Below are 17,941 nucleotides of genomic sequence, written 5' to 3'. Positions count from 1 at the left end.
CCACACACCTATTGCCTCTTTTTGTTTTTTAAGGATGCTTTCTCTCTCCCTTTTAGGCATTGCACTGCCTACATTTGTCTGACTTTCATTTACTATTTGTCCTTTCACTCCTCGGGTAAACTGCTTTTTTATCTAACCTTATTTAAGGCCCAAGACCAACAGTGTCAGTGTTGTTCTGGGCTGCCACAGCAACTAAGCCCTCCCCATCAGCAACTTTAGTCCCTCTTTTGACAGCTAGCTCCTCTCTCTCAATGGGGCCTACGAAGAGAGAACCTTCTTCCCCAGGAGAGGCCGATACACCCCTATCGGTCCTTTCCAGCTTGCGGTGCTTGCGTGGCTCTGGTGGTGTGTCCTTCTGGGTGAAGACGGCGCGAATTCTCTCCACGCAGACGTTGGCTGCCTCTTTTGTGTCACTGCAGAGCTGCGATAGGCTGAGGAAGCCATGGGGGAGGTCGTCCACCACGCATAGAGTGACAGGCTGGTTTATGTTCCTCAAACGCTTGGCAAACATCACAGAGTCATCCAGCATGGGGTCTAATGCACACGCCTGGGAGGGGAGAGAGAAGAAGCGAGAGGGAGGGAAAGGGGTGGTGAAAAGCAAATTAGTATTCCCTTCAGACATGTCAAGAATCTTAATTAAGGGATGAAGAAAAGGAAGCCAAGCATCCCAGTCTCTTTTGTCCACGCTTTCTTTACATTCTTGCTGACTCACTCTAGCCACTTAAAAATCAGCAGCAATTTCTTCATTTTAACACCCTTCTCACATGAGAGTACTGGCTCCATCCTCCCCGACTCTCCCATCACACGCAGTCTCACTTTGCATTATACAGTCCTTGGTAAATTAGCTCTTAACATTTTTGCATGGTTTAACCTCCTCAACCTTCTCTCTGCTCCTCCCTTCTCTTCTTCACCATCATAAACAAAACAACCCTTATCCTGGTCTTCTCCTGCAGCCTTTAACATCATATCTGCTAAGATAAAAACTTGAAGAAACATACAGTATGAATGATCAGCTTTCTCATAGAGGATCATAAATGCAAAACAGATGTAGACAGTTGCAAGGGACTCAAAAGCCCTTTAATGTACTAATTGACGGCTTGACACTTGATTTAATAAGTGAGCAACATTTGGCCTATGTCTATTTAACTGTATAATTGCCCTCCTTTCCCATTTACCTACCATTATCATGTCAATCATTCACACCATTTCTTCTTCTTACCACTATGTGTACAGGTGGCAGCCCTTTCAGCATGCTATCAGGAGCCAGCAGAGGAGAGCAGTACGGATCCTTGAACACTGGAGAGCTGTGCAAACTCATCTTAGATGGCTTCTCTGAGCGCAGTGGCTCAAATCCTCTGGGGAACTCCACAGGGTGCTCCAGCTCTAATCCCTCCTCTACAACAGGGGGTGGTAAGGCCACTGAAAAGAGGTCGCTGGACACGGCGGAATCTGCATCCTTGGAGAGGAAGAAATTCACATCTTCTGGCTACATAAAAAAAGAGATAAGAAATAATTCAGGGGAGCACTGAGTTGACGGAGAAGGTAATGTCGAGGAAATAAGAAGGCATACAATATTAGCAAGGCAAACTTGATTATAAATATGCAAACGCGCACGCACGCAGACAGGCTGACAGACAGCACTTTGTCCTTGTGAAGATCTTCTAAACCTTGGCTCGATGCCTGAGAGTCTTGGCTGAACAATCCCCATATCAAGGAGGAAAAGCATATTTAAAATCTTGCGTCAACACTGCTCGCTATTTTTCCCAAGCCAGCCACTAATCCATTCTGCGTGTGTGAAAATACACGAGAGGATAATCTGCTATACCTAACTGGTACCCGTACAACCAAAAAGTTTTGATATTCAGTCAGCATTTTAAAGCCAAATCTGTTGATTAGGCATGGTTGACATAATCTCAGCAAGTTCCTTGAGATGAAACATGCACATCACTGCAGGGTATACAACACTGTACAATAGAGGGCCAAAATATCTCAATGTTGATGAACTGTTGAGAAACTGGCTAAATCGTTTTACTGCAAGATGTTTGAAAGCAAAGATAACCTGATCATAGATTGGAGGCTGGTGTGATTTCTCTTCACTGCAATAGTGCAATAATGATCAAAATACAGACCTTCCCATTATCACAGATTAAATTCCCACAATAATCCTTACTAACAGCTGAGTGTTCTTTTAGGTAAGCAATTTAATGCTGTTAATGTAGCATGCCAATCTCACTGTAAACATGTTCAAGTACAGTACTCAAACATGTGAAGTACGTACAGTGTGCTCATTGAGCAATGGTGCACTGCAAGAAGTGGAATTGTTGTGGGATCCCAAGTCCTGGTAAGTCTGGCTCTTAACAGATAGTTTCCTGGAGGGGAACTCTGAGTTCCCGGAGGCGACCGGGGGATCTGCGTGACGAGAAGAGATGGACGCCTCTGAAATACTCGCCCTCACTGTGTCTAAGAAACAGGATGAAGAGAAGTGGAAACAGAGTGATAATTGAGACATTTGGCAAAACAAAACTAAATGTTTGAGACAAACAACAAAAGAGAAACAAACAATACAAAAAAGAAGTCAATAAAAAAAAAAAAGATTAACCACACAAAGTGCAGTTCAGTCAGGAACACACTCATCATAGATTTCATCATTTATTGTAACAAATGGAAATACAGTTATGCTTGGTGACTTTGTGACTCCACTCTTGATAATGCTCCCTGGACCAGCCAAGCAGCATGCTAAGCTGAAACAAAGAGCACCATGCAGAAACCACCCTGGTTAAAAAAAAAAAAAAGAGTGAGCCAAATGAAAGACACTGAGACCATTTTTAAACTTTGAGTCATATTAGGACTCTGACCTAAGAAGCTGGAGGTTGGGGTGGTAGACGTTGCTAGCAGCAGCAAATGAAGAAGCGTCAGTGTAGCAGGGACCAATGAGGAGGAAGTCACATTTAAAAGGGCCGTATTGATGTGAGAATGGCTGTGAATGGTGTGTGTCTGATAGGAATGACAATTCAATCAGCAGCCGCATGACTTCCATGTCCTGCATTAACTGACGCAAAGCTTAATTTTATGATGTGTTAAGTGTACAGACTTGGGGTCAATGGCAGCTGGAGGTCAGGGAAAAATACACACGTGTGTATTTTTCACCACTACATCACTTTTATTTATTCTACCGTTTCCACTTTTCATACGTCCTCTGGTTGACAGCCAACAGCTAAAAGCATAAAATGCTAATTGGGATGTATCAGGAAAAATAGAGGAGAAGTGGGTGGAGGGAATTCAAATAGTGCTGTCACTGGGATATCATCCGCCTGCCAAGAGCCATCAAAACACAGTTGTAAGAATAGTCATGGCTGGTCTCGTCACAAAGCGCCACCGACTCCCATCTCTTTAATAATGAACCATCTTAGCACCATGATGGCCTTTTAATAATGTACACCCACAAATGACTTTCTCATTAGTTTGGGTTTGCAGCTCTGGGGGTGTCACCTAACTAAGGGGACACCAGGGAAATTACGATTCTCCACCAGATTTACTGTGGCTACAATTAACAATTACTGTCAAAGCCCTGCTGCTCCAAAGAGGTGAATTGATATGAATGGGCTACAGGAGTGTTACCTAACAAGGTGGGATAAAGCAGTAATTGGTTAGTTGAATGCTAAATAAACAAGGTCTATCATGCCAATAACCTCCTCCATATGGGGTGTAAATGAACTTTGGGGCAGTTGATGTTGTTGCATTCAAAATTGGCCTAATGAAGATGCTGAAAATGCTGAAAATGTGTGTCACACACACACACACACACACACACACACCACAACAAACACCAACCACCACACACACACACACACACACACACACACACACACACACACACACACACACCTTACTTTCAGTAGATATCAAAGATACAAGAAAACTTTAAAACGCAGAAGCTGCCATGCTAAAACACATGTGAGCCACCCACATCTCATCTAATGTTCACACCTGAATGCACATGCATGCACAAACACACCCATACACACAGTCACAGTCAGTGGTATACCAGTGGCTCCTGGTGGCACCTCTGCAGCTGTACTGGGGGAGGCTGGGGCTCTGTTGGAATCCAGCAGAGCGTGGATCCAGTTGGAGGCTCCCTGTCGGAAATCTCTGAGCAGCAGAGCTGTGTCTCTCCTCACCAAGCTCATCGTGCTTGCCTTCTCTATCTGTGTCTCTGTTTGCGGGTCAGCACCTGGAGAAGGAGACATGGAGGAAGGCTTAGTAGGGAAAGTTAGATGCACAAGAGAGATAAAAAGTGGTATTGTTATTCTTGAATAAGCATGAATGAGTAACAACAGAAAGGATGAGAATGGGAAAGAAATGATAGGAAAGACATAATAGTAGAGTTAAGCAGGAAAAAATTGACAGTTGTTGGTTCAATACTGCAACATAGCAATTTGTATTACAGATAGCAATGCACATGATGAGTGTAGGCCCAAGTAGAAAATGATTAGTGTTTTTGTTCAGTTAATTAAAAGGCGGCTCAGGATAAACAATATCTTGGTGTCTGAATTTGGCATATATTGCTTTTCTTGTTAGACAACAATTTATCAAAAGAATTGTTAGAGTTCTCCTGCTTTTTACATGTATTATTGACAACACATGACAAACAATCTATATCATAATAAATTGAGTTATTTAAGACACAATACGGCTAGAATATAATCCATAAAGATTTATGATTATAATTTCTTTAGACACGTTGTGTTCTACATAAGGAATTCAGACAGTCAAATCCAACATGAGCAACATATTTTCATGATTAATAAGATGGTTATTACTGTCCTAAAACAGACAGTTACACTGACACAAAATCTATTTAACCGTCATGTTTTTCTTGGGTCAAACTGACCCATTTTCAGTTAATTTTTTTAGTCATAAAAAAAGGGCCGTTGAAATAAGCGCTGAAAATGTCAACATTAAAAATATCCAAAAACTCACCCACAACATTGGAAAAGTAAAAAAAAAAAAAGCGATATAGTTGAAAAAGGTTTTTTTTTTTTTTAATGGTCGACGGGAAGACAACAAGGGTTAAATTTAGCTTTTTAGTATTTTAGCTGGTTGTCGGACTCAGTAATTTGAAGACTTCACTTTGGGCTTTAATTTATTTAATTTTTTTTTAAATTAATGTAGTTAATCAAATGGAATAGAATCTCATCATAATTGATAACTGTTCCAGCACTGCAAAAGTAAAAAGTAAAAAAAAAGTGGGGTTGAATGAGGTACTTATCTATACTTTGGTGAATTCAAACTAAGTCACACAATAACACAAACAAACCAATCGAGGCATTGATGGACCAGAAACTCCAGTGTTCTGCGAGGGTCAAGTACTGTTTTTGTCAAACGAGTCTGGCATCATAATTGTTAACAAACCTACAGTGAAGACCATTATGCTAAGATTATATGTATAATGGGGGAAGCTTCTAGCTCGCCCGGTGGGAGCGTTCGCCCCATGTTGGCTGGGTCTTTTAGCGGCCCGGGTTTGAGTCTGGCCTGCGGCCCTTTGCTGCGTGTTATCCCCCATCTCTCTCCCCCTTTCATGTCTATCCACTATAATAAAAAAGGGAAAGGCCTCCAAAAAAACCCTTTAAAAATTAAAAAAATTTAAAATCCAGACCAGATCTTTTTTTAAATATATATACACACACGCACACACACAAACACAAACACACCAGCGTAGGCGCCGAGACACCTGGTGAGCACACTGAGCGGCAGCAGGGGATCCATAAGTGTTAGCAGACGGGAGGGAGATGCGTAGGCGGTCAGCAGGGTAGCCGGGTAGACTGCCACGATGCCATCTGGCATTCGCACACCAAAGGCAGCAGCGCGCATTGATGTCGTCACAGACAAGTTGCCTCCCGCACTGTCACCAGCCAGACACACTTTCTCTCCAGTCCAGCCTGGAGAGATAAAAATAGGACAGTGATGATAGCGGTAATGAAAAAGAGGGAAAGAAAACAATGGGGAAACATAGAAAGGTGGAACACAAAACGAAATGAGACATCTAAGAGAAATTCACTGTGATGCAAGAAAAAGCAGTGTGACACAAATCAAGTAACTGGATCACTCTTCTCCACGATAACACTGCTGAATATATGGTTGCTTTAAGGGGTGTTGTCTCACTGTCTGCCTCATGGCCACCGTGATAAGTACAATATAGCACAAACATATTGCACTGCGATCACGGTTAATTTGACACAGCGTGCTTCAGCGGGCGGATGTACCCCAATCGACCAGATGTCTTTTGTTGTCTGCCTAAAGATCGAGCATCACAATTTGTGCGATATTGCAGAACACAGTGCAAGACATTGTGCTTCAGCAAGATTACTTTCAAAGTGATGAATGAATCTCACGAGGTGTACATGGAACTGGTAAACGTATGCAAGGATTTACAGAGGACACCTTCACCCTGAAATGAGTGTGTTTGACCCCTTTGTTATGCCTGCTTATTAAGTCTGATAAACCAACAATCTTTTACCTGCTTAATGTATTTAGCATTTCAACTCCCTATATTTTTCCAACTACTTTAATAAATTAAAACAGAAAATGTATAGGGGAGCTAAAAACGCCAGCCTTCCAAAAAAACAATGCTGTGTGTTTTATGTGTACCTAGTAGGTGGTGGTTTCTCAGAGCCCAGCAGTAGGCATAGAAACACTCCTCCAGGGCCCTTGGGAATGGGGCCTCAGGGGCCAGAGAATAGTCCACTGACAAGATGGGGACACCAAGGTCCTGGGACCAGCTTTTCAGATAGGGCTGTGCGAGACAGAAGACATGGGAATGGAGGGGGGAATTTATGAATATAAAAAACAATTACCGGTACTGTCACAGTGAATATATTACATGTTGTTAAATTTATGAGAAACAACGGCGGCAACCACAATAAAACAAAGCGGTTGACTGACAGAGAGAGAAAGAAATGTAGTGGGAGAGAGATGCGTGGGGGTGGACATTAAGCAGCAAGGATGACAAGTTATGAAAATGATGTGTCCCTCTGATGTCATCTGTCTACTTTCTGGCTTACTGTCTAGACAAAGGCAGAAGGAACTGCCCTTACAGTAACCTTCATTTCCTTTCTTCATATATGGTAATAACAAAAGGTGCCCACATGTCCTAGTTTGCGGTGTATGAAGGAAAAAGAAAAAGGCAAGGGGACGATGTGGATTTACAGTGATTTTCTACCAAAGCAAACTTACTTTCAGAATACTTCTCTTTTTCTTGTTGCTACAGTCAAGTAAAGTGTTTACTATTTTTATGCCAACCTAAGGCAAGTGCTTTACTTTCACAGCTGCAAAGCAGTGACCTTAAAATGCGTGAAAGGCAAAACTTGTCATAACAAAATATTCCTTCCACCTCGCATTTGTCCTTTCCTCCTCTGTCTTTATCTTCTCCCAACACCTTTTTGACAAGCTATAACAGGGCTGGCAGTGAAAGTGACAGCTCTCCATTCACAATGCCAGAAAAAGCACAGTGTCTGTATGTTTTATGTTGCCTCACCAACCAGTGATTCAGTATGAAAAGGTAGTAGCTCCAGCAGTGCTGTCTTGAAGCCCTACTTGTCACAATAAATCTTAAGAATGAGACCACTGACAAGTGAGTGTGTGAGTTCAAGCACTGTTTAGGTCAGTGTGGGTTTGTACAAATTAGTAACTGCGTGTGTATGTGTGTGCAACTGCGTGTGAACAGCCATTGTTGCCAGTGAGTGTCAATATATGCCAGAGTTCATGGACAGGTGTCTGTCAAGACAGCTCATGATCTGCCTGCATAAAAGAAGCTAAGGGCTCAAAACTAATGGCCCGAGGGATGAGTGAGTAAACACACACAGAGACAGAGAAAAAGAGAGAGAGAGAGAGAGGGGGGACAGGAGGGAAAAAGTACGAGACCTTGGGGACCGAGAGAGAGAGAAAGAGAGGACAAGGAAGAGGGAGGAAAAAGAGAGAGAGAGAGAGAGAGACAGAGAGAGAGAGAGAGAGAGAGAGAGAGAGCAGTCCATCTGCAAGCTTATACCTCTACTGGGATTATTTGTATGTGTCTGTGTTCCCTGCCCAAGTTGCTAAATGCACAGATGCCAACACAGCCATTCCTTTGGTCTCAGTATAATTGGGCACTGAGAGGACCAAAGACTCCTGCCACTGAAGTCCAACTCTCCATCTTGCCCCGACAACACATGAGACAGGATTGAGGGAAGGATACAGGAGTAGAGGACAGACATATGAGAAGTATAAGGGACAACCCTGGCCTCTGCCCTGAGAGAAACTTTTTAGGAGAGCAAAAGGCACCTAATGACATCAGGAAGAAGGTGAGTACAATATCAGACAGGAAGGAGATGTTAAAAGAGTGAACAAAAAGGATTGTGTGAGATGTTACAAAAATTGAGAGGGAGGATGTGATAAAACAGGCAAGCCCTGAAGAAGAAGAGAGAAGGATAATCTGACAAGTCTTCCATTAGTGCCCGGCGTAATCTTTCTCTGAAGGGTTGTACAGTTACCGGTTAATTCAACATGACAGCCCTGTTCACTCATGTCTTTGATTGCTCCCTCTCATCCTCTTGTTGCTACGCAGCTGCAGATCAAGCATGCCCATGTCCTTGGCGATTTCAGAGCCCTTTTCTGCTATAAGCAGCCTGATGCACACTTGGAGACTGCACACAGTCACAGATGACCAGATCAGCGTAGGCAGACAAGGAGAGGTAGGTGCACAAACTGTTAAAATACAATTTCTCATCAAGCTGAAGTAAGTAGGTTCAATGGTTCTTCCTGCTACTATTTCATATATTGTCTCTTATGTAAACTTACATAACAACTGGTTGACAAAAACAAGACTTTCTTTAAGATTTTTATGGACCAATGACAAGAAAGATCCAACTCAATGTTTAATACATGAGGACAAAGCTTATGAGTGTTTTAGTGTCCCCTTTTCTATCCCAGTGATCTACAAATTAATTCTAGGACTTGAGCCCCTCCTCAATGAGGAAAAAAAGAGGAATGAGGACGAAGTGGATGACAGGAAGCAATGATTACATGAAAGAGACAAGCAAGCCTTGTGTGCTCTTTACCAGTAAAGAAGGCATGAAGGGAGGGCATAGTGTCAATATTTATATTACACAACGTTTTCAGTGATTAATTACAAAATAATTATCTAAAGGGCTCATTACATGTCACATTATTGACCAAGGAAGATATGTATTTGATTTTTTGACAGGGAGAATGCACAGCACCTTGGCACCAGAGTTAGCTTTAAGCTAATTTTCATCTGTAATCCCTGGGCAGGAAACAGAGGATAACATCTCTGTCAGAAGGGAAACTTAACACTGGAGTATAAAAATGCTAACACAACAGTAAAGGACAACAATCAAATTTCACAGTGTAAAAACTCACCCGCTACAACAACAAAAAACCAGAACACAAAAACATCACTTTGACAACAAGAACCACAACATGAAGACACCACAACAATAGTACCAACAATAAAATCACAACATTAAGACACCCCTACAACAAGACTTCACAACATTAAGGTTAGCTTTTTGGGTTTATGCTTGATGGGAACATAATTAGGTTGATTTCAGCCATGATTTCATCTTTAATTTAACACCAGCAAAGCTATTACATTCTCTGATCTCGCTAGGTACCGAGTTTTAATACTTTGTGGCTCTAACAGAGCAGATCAGATTTGAACTGCTAAGTCCTCTGCTCCTCTGCTGTCAACTAGTGCCTGTCTCCTCTACACTTAAATTAGCCAAGGTTCAATTACCATAGAACAGATGAGAAGCTGAACTGGATGACTGCTGTGGCAACTGGCTTGAATCCTGGAAAGACAACATCTAAGCCAGGTTTCTAAAGGTGGAGGTGCAGTGTTGTCAGCATTTGGATATGTAGATGCCACATCATATAATATACTGTTTCCTGCATTTTTAACAAACATTACATCACCCCTGTACTGTTGTCTGTACTGTCGTCTCTCCATTGGCTTGTTTTTAGAATCCATTTTAAGATCTTATTGTTTGTTTTTAAATCTGTTAATGGGCTGGTACCATCATATTTATCTAATATGCTGATGTTGCACACTCCATTCAAAGCCCTTAGGTCCACTGACCAGTTGCTTTTAGATTGTTCCAGATCCAGACTGAAAACCAGAGGGGACAGTGCTTTTTCAATGGCAGGTCCTAAGCTCTGGAACTCTCTTCCTCTATTCAGAGCTTTAAATCACTTTTAAAAACCTCATCTTTTTGCACTGGCATTTAACATAAGCTGAGCTGTGACATGTTATTGTTGCTGTTGTTCTGAGTAAAGTTTTTATCTGTGTTCGGTTTTTGGCAAATTCTGTTTTAAAAAGGGTTTTTTTCGGTTATTTATTATGCTTTTATCTTATGTTGTTATCTATGTTTGTACAGCACTTGGGGCCAGTAGTGACCGTTTGTAAATGTGCTATATAAATAAACTGGGACCTTGACCTTGAACTGTTCCATTATAAATATCATAATCAGGTCAAATACACAATATACTAAATATAGCATGTGAAAAGTCTTTTGGATTCAGTTTTACATGCAAAATAAAACTAATCACATCGCTTTTCTAGTCAGGAGTAAAAACTATTTGAAGAGTACCATCTCACCTCATGGGACTTGGAGGTCTGGGCCACAAATCCTCCCCCATGGAAGTGGATTAGGAGACAGGGAGATGAGGGGAGGCGCTTGGTCTTCAGCCCCAGCGACAAAGAGATGGCGCCCCCCTCAGCGCGGGAAAGAGACAGCAGAGCTTCGCTGTCCTGGAGAGACAGGTGGAGTAAAAGTAACGAATTAATGAAAGAAGAGGAAAAAAAAATAAAATCAATCACATGGTAACAGCTGCTGATGTTTGCGGTTTGCATCACTCTCACAACTGTCCACAGACTGTATACTGCAAACAAAGCCTTGTTTTCGTTGGTAATATATTTTATTGGTTAGCAACAGTGCTCCTGTGAGAGAACCTATTACTTGCTGTTCTGCAGCAGCTTGCTGCCAGGCTCTTTGGGCCTGCATCAACGCACAGTGATTCCTGTTCATTAACAAAACAAGAAGGAAGGGTAGCTTTGGCTGAGATGGAGGGTTTCCACAGATGCAGGCTTGTATTTTGTGACATTAAAAAAGACATTGTTGTTCTGTTGGAGCATTATCAATGACTAAAAGTGTTTGTTGATAGCATGTATGGTTAAGTGCTAGGCTACAAAAAAAGGAGTCTCCCAAGAGAATTAGGTAGGAAAGCAGAGTAGAAAAAATCAAAGTGATACCTATGACTTGATGAGAATAATAATATAGAATAATAGAGAGAGACATAATGCAGGGGATTAAGTCCATGAGGATGAGGCGGAGCTGCCATTTACTCCAGCTAAGAGGAATACCAGTTATTACATACTGTTAGAATATTTTAAGAATTTGTATGACTGGTATATGCAATTTGGTTTAAAAAGTGCAAGTGAAGGAAAAGTGTCATAAACTAAGTCACACAACTAACACTTAATACTTTTCTTGTCTGGTTTTGCATAAAATTTGACATTATGAAGCCGTTTTTATTGCAATTCTCAATGCACCACTACAGTGTTAACATAATGATTTAAATACCTGTCCTTCACGTAAGTCATAGGAAATGAGCCTCATCTGAACCGGAGCAGTGCCAATGTGAGCTGATGGTGGAGCTATAGTTACAGATGCTCTGTGGTTGGCCGCCAGAGGAAGGTCAAAGGGCACGGCAGGCACAGAGAGAGTCCGGTTCACCTTAACTTGAGTGGATGTCATACTGGCAAGACTCTTGAGGAAGAGAGATGATGGAGAAAAAAATAAAAATAGGTGGAAGGAAAGAATTGAGACAGAAATACAGAGAGAAAGAGAAGAGTGCAAGTTACAGAGCGAGTCAGATCACTGGAGAGAAAGAAAAACAGGATGAATAAATCATGAACCCCATTGAATAAATTGAATCCCACTCTATTACTACTTTTGGCTTATAGGCATAAATCATAAAAAGGTACTTTTACCAGAGAAAAGTAAAATATTCCTGTTTCAGTTTTAAAATTGAAAACAGGGAAGCACACTTGTCTGTGTGCATGGGTTAGTGGTGATAACATGAGTAGATTACAAATATCTTAGGAAGGTGTTTGTGTGTGAGAAGAAGCATTACCAGTCTACTCACCGACAGGACTTCAGTCTCAGTGATGTTCCAGAAAGACTTCCAGAAATGGACGTCTAGGTTCTGGGTAATACGTTCAAATTCTGCCCCTCTCAACTCTGGGTCAATGGCATACTTCCCTGAGGTAAAGAAAGAGCTGGCTGCTACACCTGGGGAGAGGAGTAAGAATGACATAATGAGGAGGGTATATTATTGGGTGGAAGACACTAAAGAGAGAGTAATGCAAGAAAGGAAATTGGATTGAACAGAGGAAAGTGTTTGGTTGAAGAAGGAGTGTGAATGTAAACAAACAATGTAAACGAAAAGCTCAGAATAATGGGGATGAAAACCGCGAAAGACAAACAGTAGAAAGGAGGGCATGAAACAATAACATTTACAAAAAAAACTTGCTTGTAATGCAAAAAAAGGAAGGTGAAAGGATGGAAGGAAAGGCCAAGAAGGAAATAGAGTGCTAAAACACGGCAAACTTCCGAGATAAGGCCCTAATGGAGAACGGTCGTCAAACTCTGAGTGAATTGGCTTTGACATACTCACAGCACTTTAATCTTACTCCAACAGGGATGTTTCAGGTCCACTGTGCTAGTGCTAATGTTGAAACAGAATCAATTCATGGTATTGTGATCAAATTCTACCCTGCCATTAATGCTCTACAAGAAATCAAGGATGGGCAGTAAAGAAAGGGAGGGAATTCCACTCTTAGACAGCAGCAATTTCTTCATCTATGCCTATAGCATGTGGTCACTATAGAGGACTTTGACAAAGGGGTGAGGCTTCAGTACACTCACCATATTGTGCCACACCTCCTGCCTCCACTATGGTGCAGCACAGAGCAGAAGAAACCACAAGAATCAAAAATATTCTTTTTTTGAATGTTAAATATTAACTTGTGGGCATGCTGATAAATGTGTATATGATGGTGCATGTTCTTATATTCCTGCCTCTGTACATAACTGGATGCATCTTCAAAACATTTTGAAATATAGAAGAAGCACACCAGCTAGCCCTTGAGATTCCAAAGGATGAAAGAGCATCTACAATCCAAGCACACAACATCAAAAGGTACACTGTCAGGGGCCAAGGAGCAATGTAGAAGAGGCGGCGTGTGGATGAGTACGATCTATGAATGAGAATTAAGCGACTGGATGATGAGAGGGTACAGCTGTAGACGAGATGATGCTGACCTATTCCTGACTGATGGCGCTTGTAGTTTTCTCCAAAGGCCACAAGGCCAATAGCAATGGTCTGGAGACAGGGCCGAATGCCTGGACTGAACTGGAGGGATGGAGAAAAACAGAGACAGGCTTTAAATTATTATCCATGGTGGATTTAAAAACAAGAAATGGACTACAATTAAAAAAACTGCTGTCATTCGACAAGAGAAAGTGAAACATAAATGATGAGATATCAGAATATCAGTAGAGTCTGAACATTTCAAATTATTGCAGACAGTACTACTGAGGTTTCATCATTTTTTCCCCCCCTTTAGGTAAAATTCTGACCTCTGTCCGCTGAGGGTTCAGCCTCTCTCGTTAAACTCAAATAAGAACAGAGATAATGTCTGTAAAGATAAGCCTTCCCTCCGTTCCTCCCAATCTATTACTCACCACATTTTACCTGCAGGTTTGGGCAGCAGGAGTCATTTGGATCTCTGTATCCGTTTCCTGGCTTTTACATATCACACTTCTGACAGCTCTTGCACTATTTTCAGGGTCAGTTCCTTTAGTCTGGTGACAAACTAGCCCCTAGCACAGTTTGTGTTCTATAACATCAACAGGTCACTTCTTTGTTAAAACAGAATATCATTTTGATTGACAGGCTATGGGAGATTTGTGTAGGGAGCTTTATTCTGGACAGGAAACGGCATAATATTATAACAAATTAAAAAAAACTACAGAACCTAATGTGGGTGGTGATGGCGCAGTGGATCAGACACATGCCTTTGGTGTGGGAGATCTGGGTTCAATTCTCACTGCTATACATCAACCAATGCGTCCCTGAGCAAGACACTTATGCAACCTCTGACATATATAGCAAAAGGTCGCTTTGGATAGACAGTAACATAAGAGTAAAAGTAACTTTGCCAGAACTGTAGATGTAAGTACATCCAGTTGCTTGTGTGTACAGTATGTGTCAAGTGAGAAAAGGTGAGTTTGAGGTTGCTTTCCATTGCATTCTCTGTATTGTTGAGAGATTTATTATTGTTCTTTATGCACATTTAGGTTTTTAAATTACCTGCCTTTTTTTTTCGTGTCCTACTTTTGCTTCACCTAAAAACCCAGTTCTGGACCATCAAGCATGAGGCACTGCTACTTCTAAGCTTCCCCATTCTTCACTACCTATCCCCGTGCCATACAGCTCATCTCACCTGAAAACCAAGGCAACGGCCATAGAAGCACCCCTTGTGCATGGATGAGTATTCACGGACAAAGCTCTCACTGAGGCCACTTTCATCCTGGAAAAAAAGGTTGCCATGGCTGTTGTCATGTAGCATGCGTTGAGCCAGGTAGAGCAGGGCGCGTAGCTGGCACAGAGCGTTGCAGTAGGCCTCCATCTCCCCTGCATTGTGTGCTACTCGAAAAAAGATGCTGCGGCGGTTGGCAGTGATGTAGTGCCCCTTTTGGATGATGTGGAGGAGGCAGCAGCGCACTACCTAGAAAATGATGAAGAATGTGTGAATAAAATTTGGGGGGAAATCAGCATAGCAAGTTAATTTAAGTTGAATTAAAAGCATATTATGTTAATTCTTTATTGGTTAATAAAAAGGACATCATTGTTACAAAATTATATATAATGATATGTATTCTTGAGATAATAAATGAATGGACTTTAGGTTGTCATTTCTTTTCTTAAAAATGGATCCATAGCATTTTGACTTATAACAAAGCAAATCATTGTTTTTAAATTGTGCAATCATTAAAGACCCATGTCTTCTGGGTCTGCTTAAACTGTAATTAAGATTATTTTGTTGAGTTTCAAGGAAGGAATAAAACAAAAAAATATACGATAGCATGAGTGAATGCAAGCATGTGAAAAGCTTGCTGCTTCACAAGGGTCTTACGGATTAGTCTGAGTAGCACTGTGGGAATGAGAAGGATTATAAATGTGGAAATGGAAAGGCACAAAAACAAAGCAGCATTCATTTGCTGCTATGCCAGACTCATTCAGTTGTGGTGGCAGCCACTGAAGGTAATGCTGTTTTATTAATAACTGTAGAAGAGTACAGTGGGTACAGTAAGGGAAGATATTCTGCAGTTGGAGGAATTTATCTAACCTGATTTGCAACATAAAATCAATCTGTAAAACAAATGGACTGACCTTGAAACAAAGTGATATCAAGGTAAAGAGGGGCTGCTGAGCACTTTCTCCCAATGTGGAGCGAATATTGATAAGAATGTATGAGGTTATTATTTTCAATGCAATCCAATACCTGACTTGTGCACACAAAACATCCCAGAGCTTACCTTGACCAGTGAGCGATAGCCATTGGCAGGTATGTGTGGGTCAAAGTCATAATGATGGTAAACTGCAGCGAACCCGGAGATAACAGGCTCCAGGCTGCGAGCATGCTCCTTGATCAGCTTCATGGTATCCACCAGCCGGCGTGCCGCATCACTCTGGCCCCCCTTGGCTCCTCCCGAGAAGAAGGTGGCATTCTCTTCGCACACGCTGTACAGGGCCGCAAACACTGCCTTGGTGTCCATCACTAAGAGCAGTGAGATAGAGAAGCAAGACAAAGGTTGAAACCAAAACAGAAATCTGTTGTATGTAGGGAAGGTTGCATGTGCATAATGAATAAATAACACCCACTTATCTCGCTATTAATTATGCCACTTGCTTACTCCCATGCAAACTTAATTTGTAAAATTAAAGATCTTTTTTTCTGCAGTTATTACACTTGACTGTCAGCTGGTATCTGGTCCTGCAAGCATGAAAAAACAGCAGCCTGATCCCTATTCTGCGCCATACCCACATTTGATATTAGCATGTAGACACTGTGCAAGGTGGGATATCATTGGATATATCCTACATAATGTTCTCTTACTCCTATTAACTAATCTTGCATAGTCTGGCGTATAGATGCTCATTGATTGAAACGGGTTAAGCAAGCCTTGAAATTAAATGATGTAAAGCCAGGCTAAGCAGCCAAAATCCACAGAGATCTAGGCACGCATGGAAAAGGAGGAGAAAGCAGAGGCCCTTTGCTAACATCATGCTGCTGGGAAAAAGAAAAAAAAAAGATTAGTCATACACTGACAAAAACACATAAACACACTCACATAAGAGTCCCAAAGGGAGGTATACAGCTGACAACACACAGCTGAGTCTGTTTATCAAGTGTGCCCATACCCTTGCCCTAAAGCAGCATAACAAAGATCTAGTGCTTTGTCCCAGTTGGATTCCTACTGTTTGAGCTCTTCTGACAAGTCACCTGAGACATCCGTTTCCACAACACCTAAGCCTGGGAACTAGCTGGTATTTACTGTATAGGGTGACTGGTATGCTGAGAGATGGAGGAAAGAGGAGGACTGGTGGACACAGAATAAAACAAAAAGGATCAGAGATAGCAGGGCTTCTCGAATTGATGTGAAAGTGAGAACTTAAAGGGAGAAGCAGAAAATAATTTCTTTGATGTGGATGGGTTTTAACCAATTACCTTGCAGGACTGAAGAATGAGAGAGAGATAATAGTTAATGATTGGTTCAAAACTACTCTTGAAGAAATACTGAGAGCTGCCCTTGTAATTAACGCAAATGCACACGCAAAAACTGTTGCTTTTATATCTTCAACTGAGGCCAGTACAATAAAGCAATACAGCAAAATAAATAAATAAAGTTAAAACAGCACAGTGGTTTCTGCATAGATCCCCAAAGCAACATCTTGGTATGTGGAACAGTGATTGCCTATGCATGCTAAAAAGTGACCATATTCTACAAAAGTGAAATATTGTTTTGAGGGTCACAGAAATAATGGACCCCTTATTGCACAATTAATCTACAGATTTATTATATAGAAGAGTAATAGGGGAGGCAAATTCAGTTTCCTAAGAGGAATTACATACAACACCCCCCCCATTTATCAGCCATATGGCTTCTAGGACACATTGAATGAAAAATGTCTTCAGCAGCGTCCTGTCTTCTCATTTTTCTGTCTCCTCAGGTGTAACCACAAGGTAAGATGCCCTTCTATATGGACATTAATCCATATTGGATGTAAATTTTTCACAGTTAAAGGTTTAGCCATGGAGAAATCAGTTAAATCATATCAAAGATTTCTTTCAAAATGTTTTATAGTTGGCAAAACTGAAAAAACGTCCACTTCCGCATTTAGCACTCTGCTACTGGCTTAGATCATGCTAAAACTGGAAAGCATACACCCACCTTTAACCCCATGTTATAGAGTTGGGCCTTTTAACATTAACAGAAACCAATGAAAATGCAGAAATATGTGGTAATGTGCCATATCCACTTATTTATGTTCCCCGTTTCTATTTCACCAGCCAAATTGTTGAAATCATCTGCAAATGACAATGTCCCTTTGAATTTAAGAGGCATTCCTTGGCCCTAGGGTATGGAAACTGACAAAGAAATCTACAGAGCCAAATGAGTGGACTACACAGAGCAGCACTGCTGTAGCCTAGTCCTACCAAACTCTGGTAGTCTGGCCACTCTCCATTGACAAGTGTTAACTTCCTTGAAGGCGGGTACTGTGTTGAAGCTTAAAACTATTGGATCTGCCCAGAGCC

At 41.4% G+C, this 17,941-nt stretch overlaps 1 protein-coding gene across 5 annotated transcripts in view; it reads right to left on the bottom strand.

The window, feature by feature from the left end:
* Positions 1 to 31: 31 nt before the first annotated feature.
* lipeb (lipase, hormone-sensitive b) overlaps positions 32 to 17,941 on the bottom strand; it is a 50,287-nt gene continuing 32,377 nt past the window's right edge. For 4 of the 5 annotated variants that reach the window (XM_032518631.1, XM_032518634.1, XM_032518635.1 and 1 more), the window contains 13 exons: positions 15,660 to 15,901; positions 14,564 to 14,848; positions 13,380 to 13,470; positions 12,984 to 13,010; positions 12,202 to 12,347; positions 11,637 to 11,822; positions 10,652 to 10,804; positions 6,649 to 6,793; positions 5,712 to 5,939; positions 4,046 to 4,231; positions 2,279 to 2,460; positions 1,220 to 1,486; positions 32 to 547 (listed from right to left, as the gene is read on the bottom strand). In XM_032518631.1, the coding sequence (XP_032374522.1) occupies positions 143 to 547; positions 1,220 to 1,486; positions 2,279 to 2,460; positions 4,046 to 4,231; positions 5,712 to 5,939; positions 6,649 to 6,793; positions 10,652 to 10,804; positions 11,637 to 11,822; positions 12,202 to 12,347; positions 12,984 to 13,010; positions 13,380 to 13,470; positions 14,564 to 14,848; positions 15,660 to 15,901 (2,543 nt within the window). In that variant the 3' untranslated portion in view covers positions 32 to 142. The remainder of the gene's footprint in view (positions 548 to 1,219; positions 1,487 to 2,278; positions 2,461 to 4,045; positions 4,232 to 5,711; positions 5,940 to 6,648; positions 6,794 to 10,651; positions 10,805 to 11,636; positions 11,823 to 12,201; positions 12,348 to 12,983; positions 13,011 to 13,379; positions 13,471 to 14,563; positions 14,849 to 15,659; positions 15,902 to 17,941) is intronic. The other variant, XM_032518632.1, reaches the window with a different exon arrangement.

This window comes from Etheostoma spectabile, chromosome 6 (genome assembly GCF_008692095.1).
Source record: "Etheostoma spectabile isolate EspeVRDwgs_2016 chromosome 6, UIUC_Espe_1.0, whole genome shotgun sequence".
Classification (NCBI taxonomy): domain Eukaryota; kingdom Metazoa; phylum Chordata; class Actinopteri; order Perciformes; family Percidae; genus Etheostoma; species Etheostoma spectabile.
This window is presented reverse-complemented; position numbering and strand designations above follow the sequence as displayed.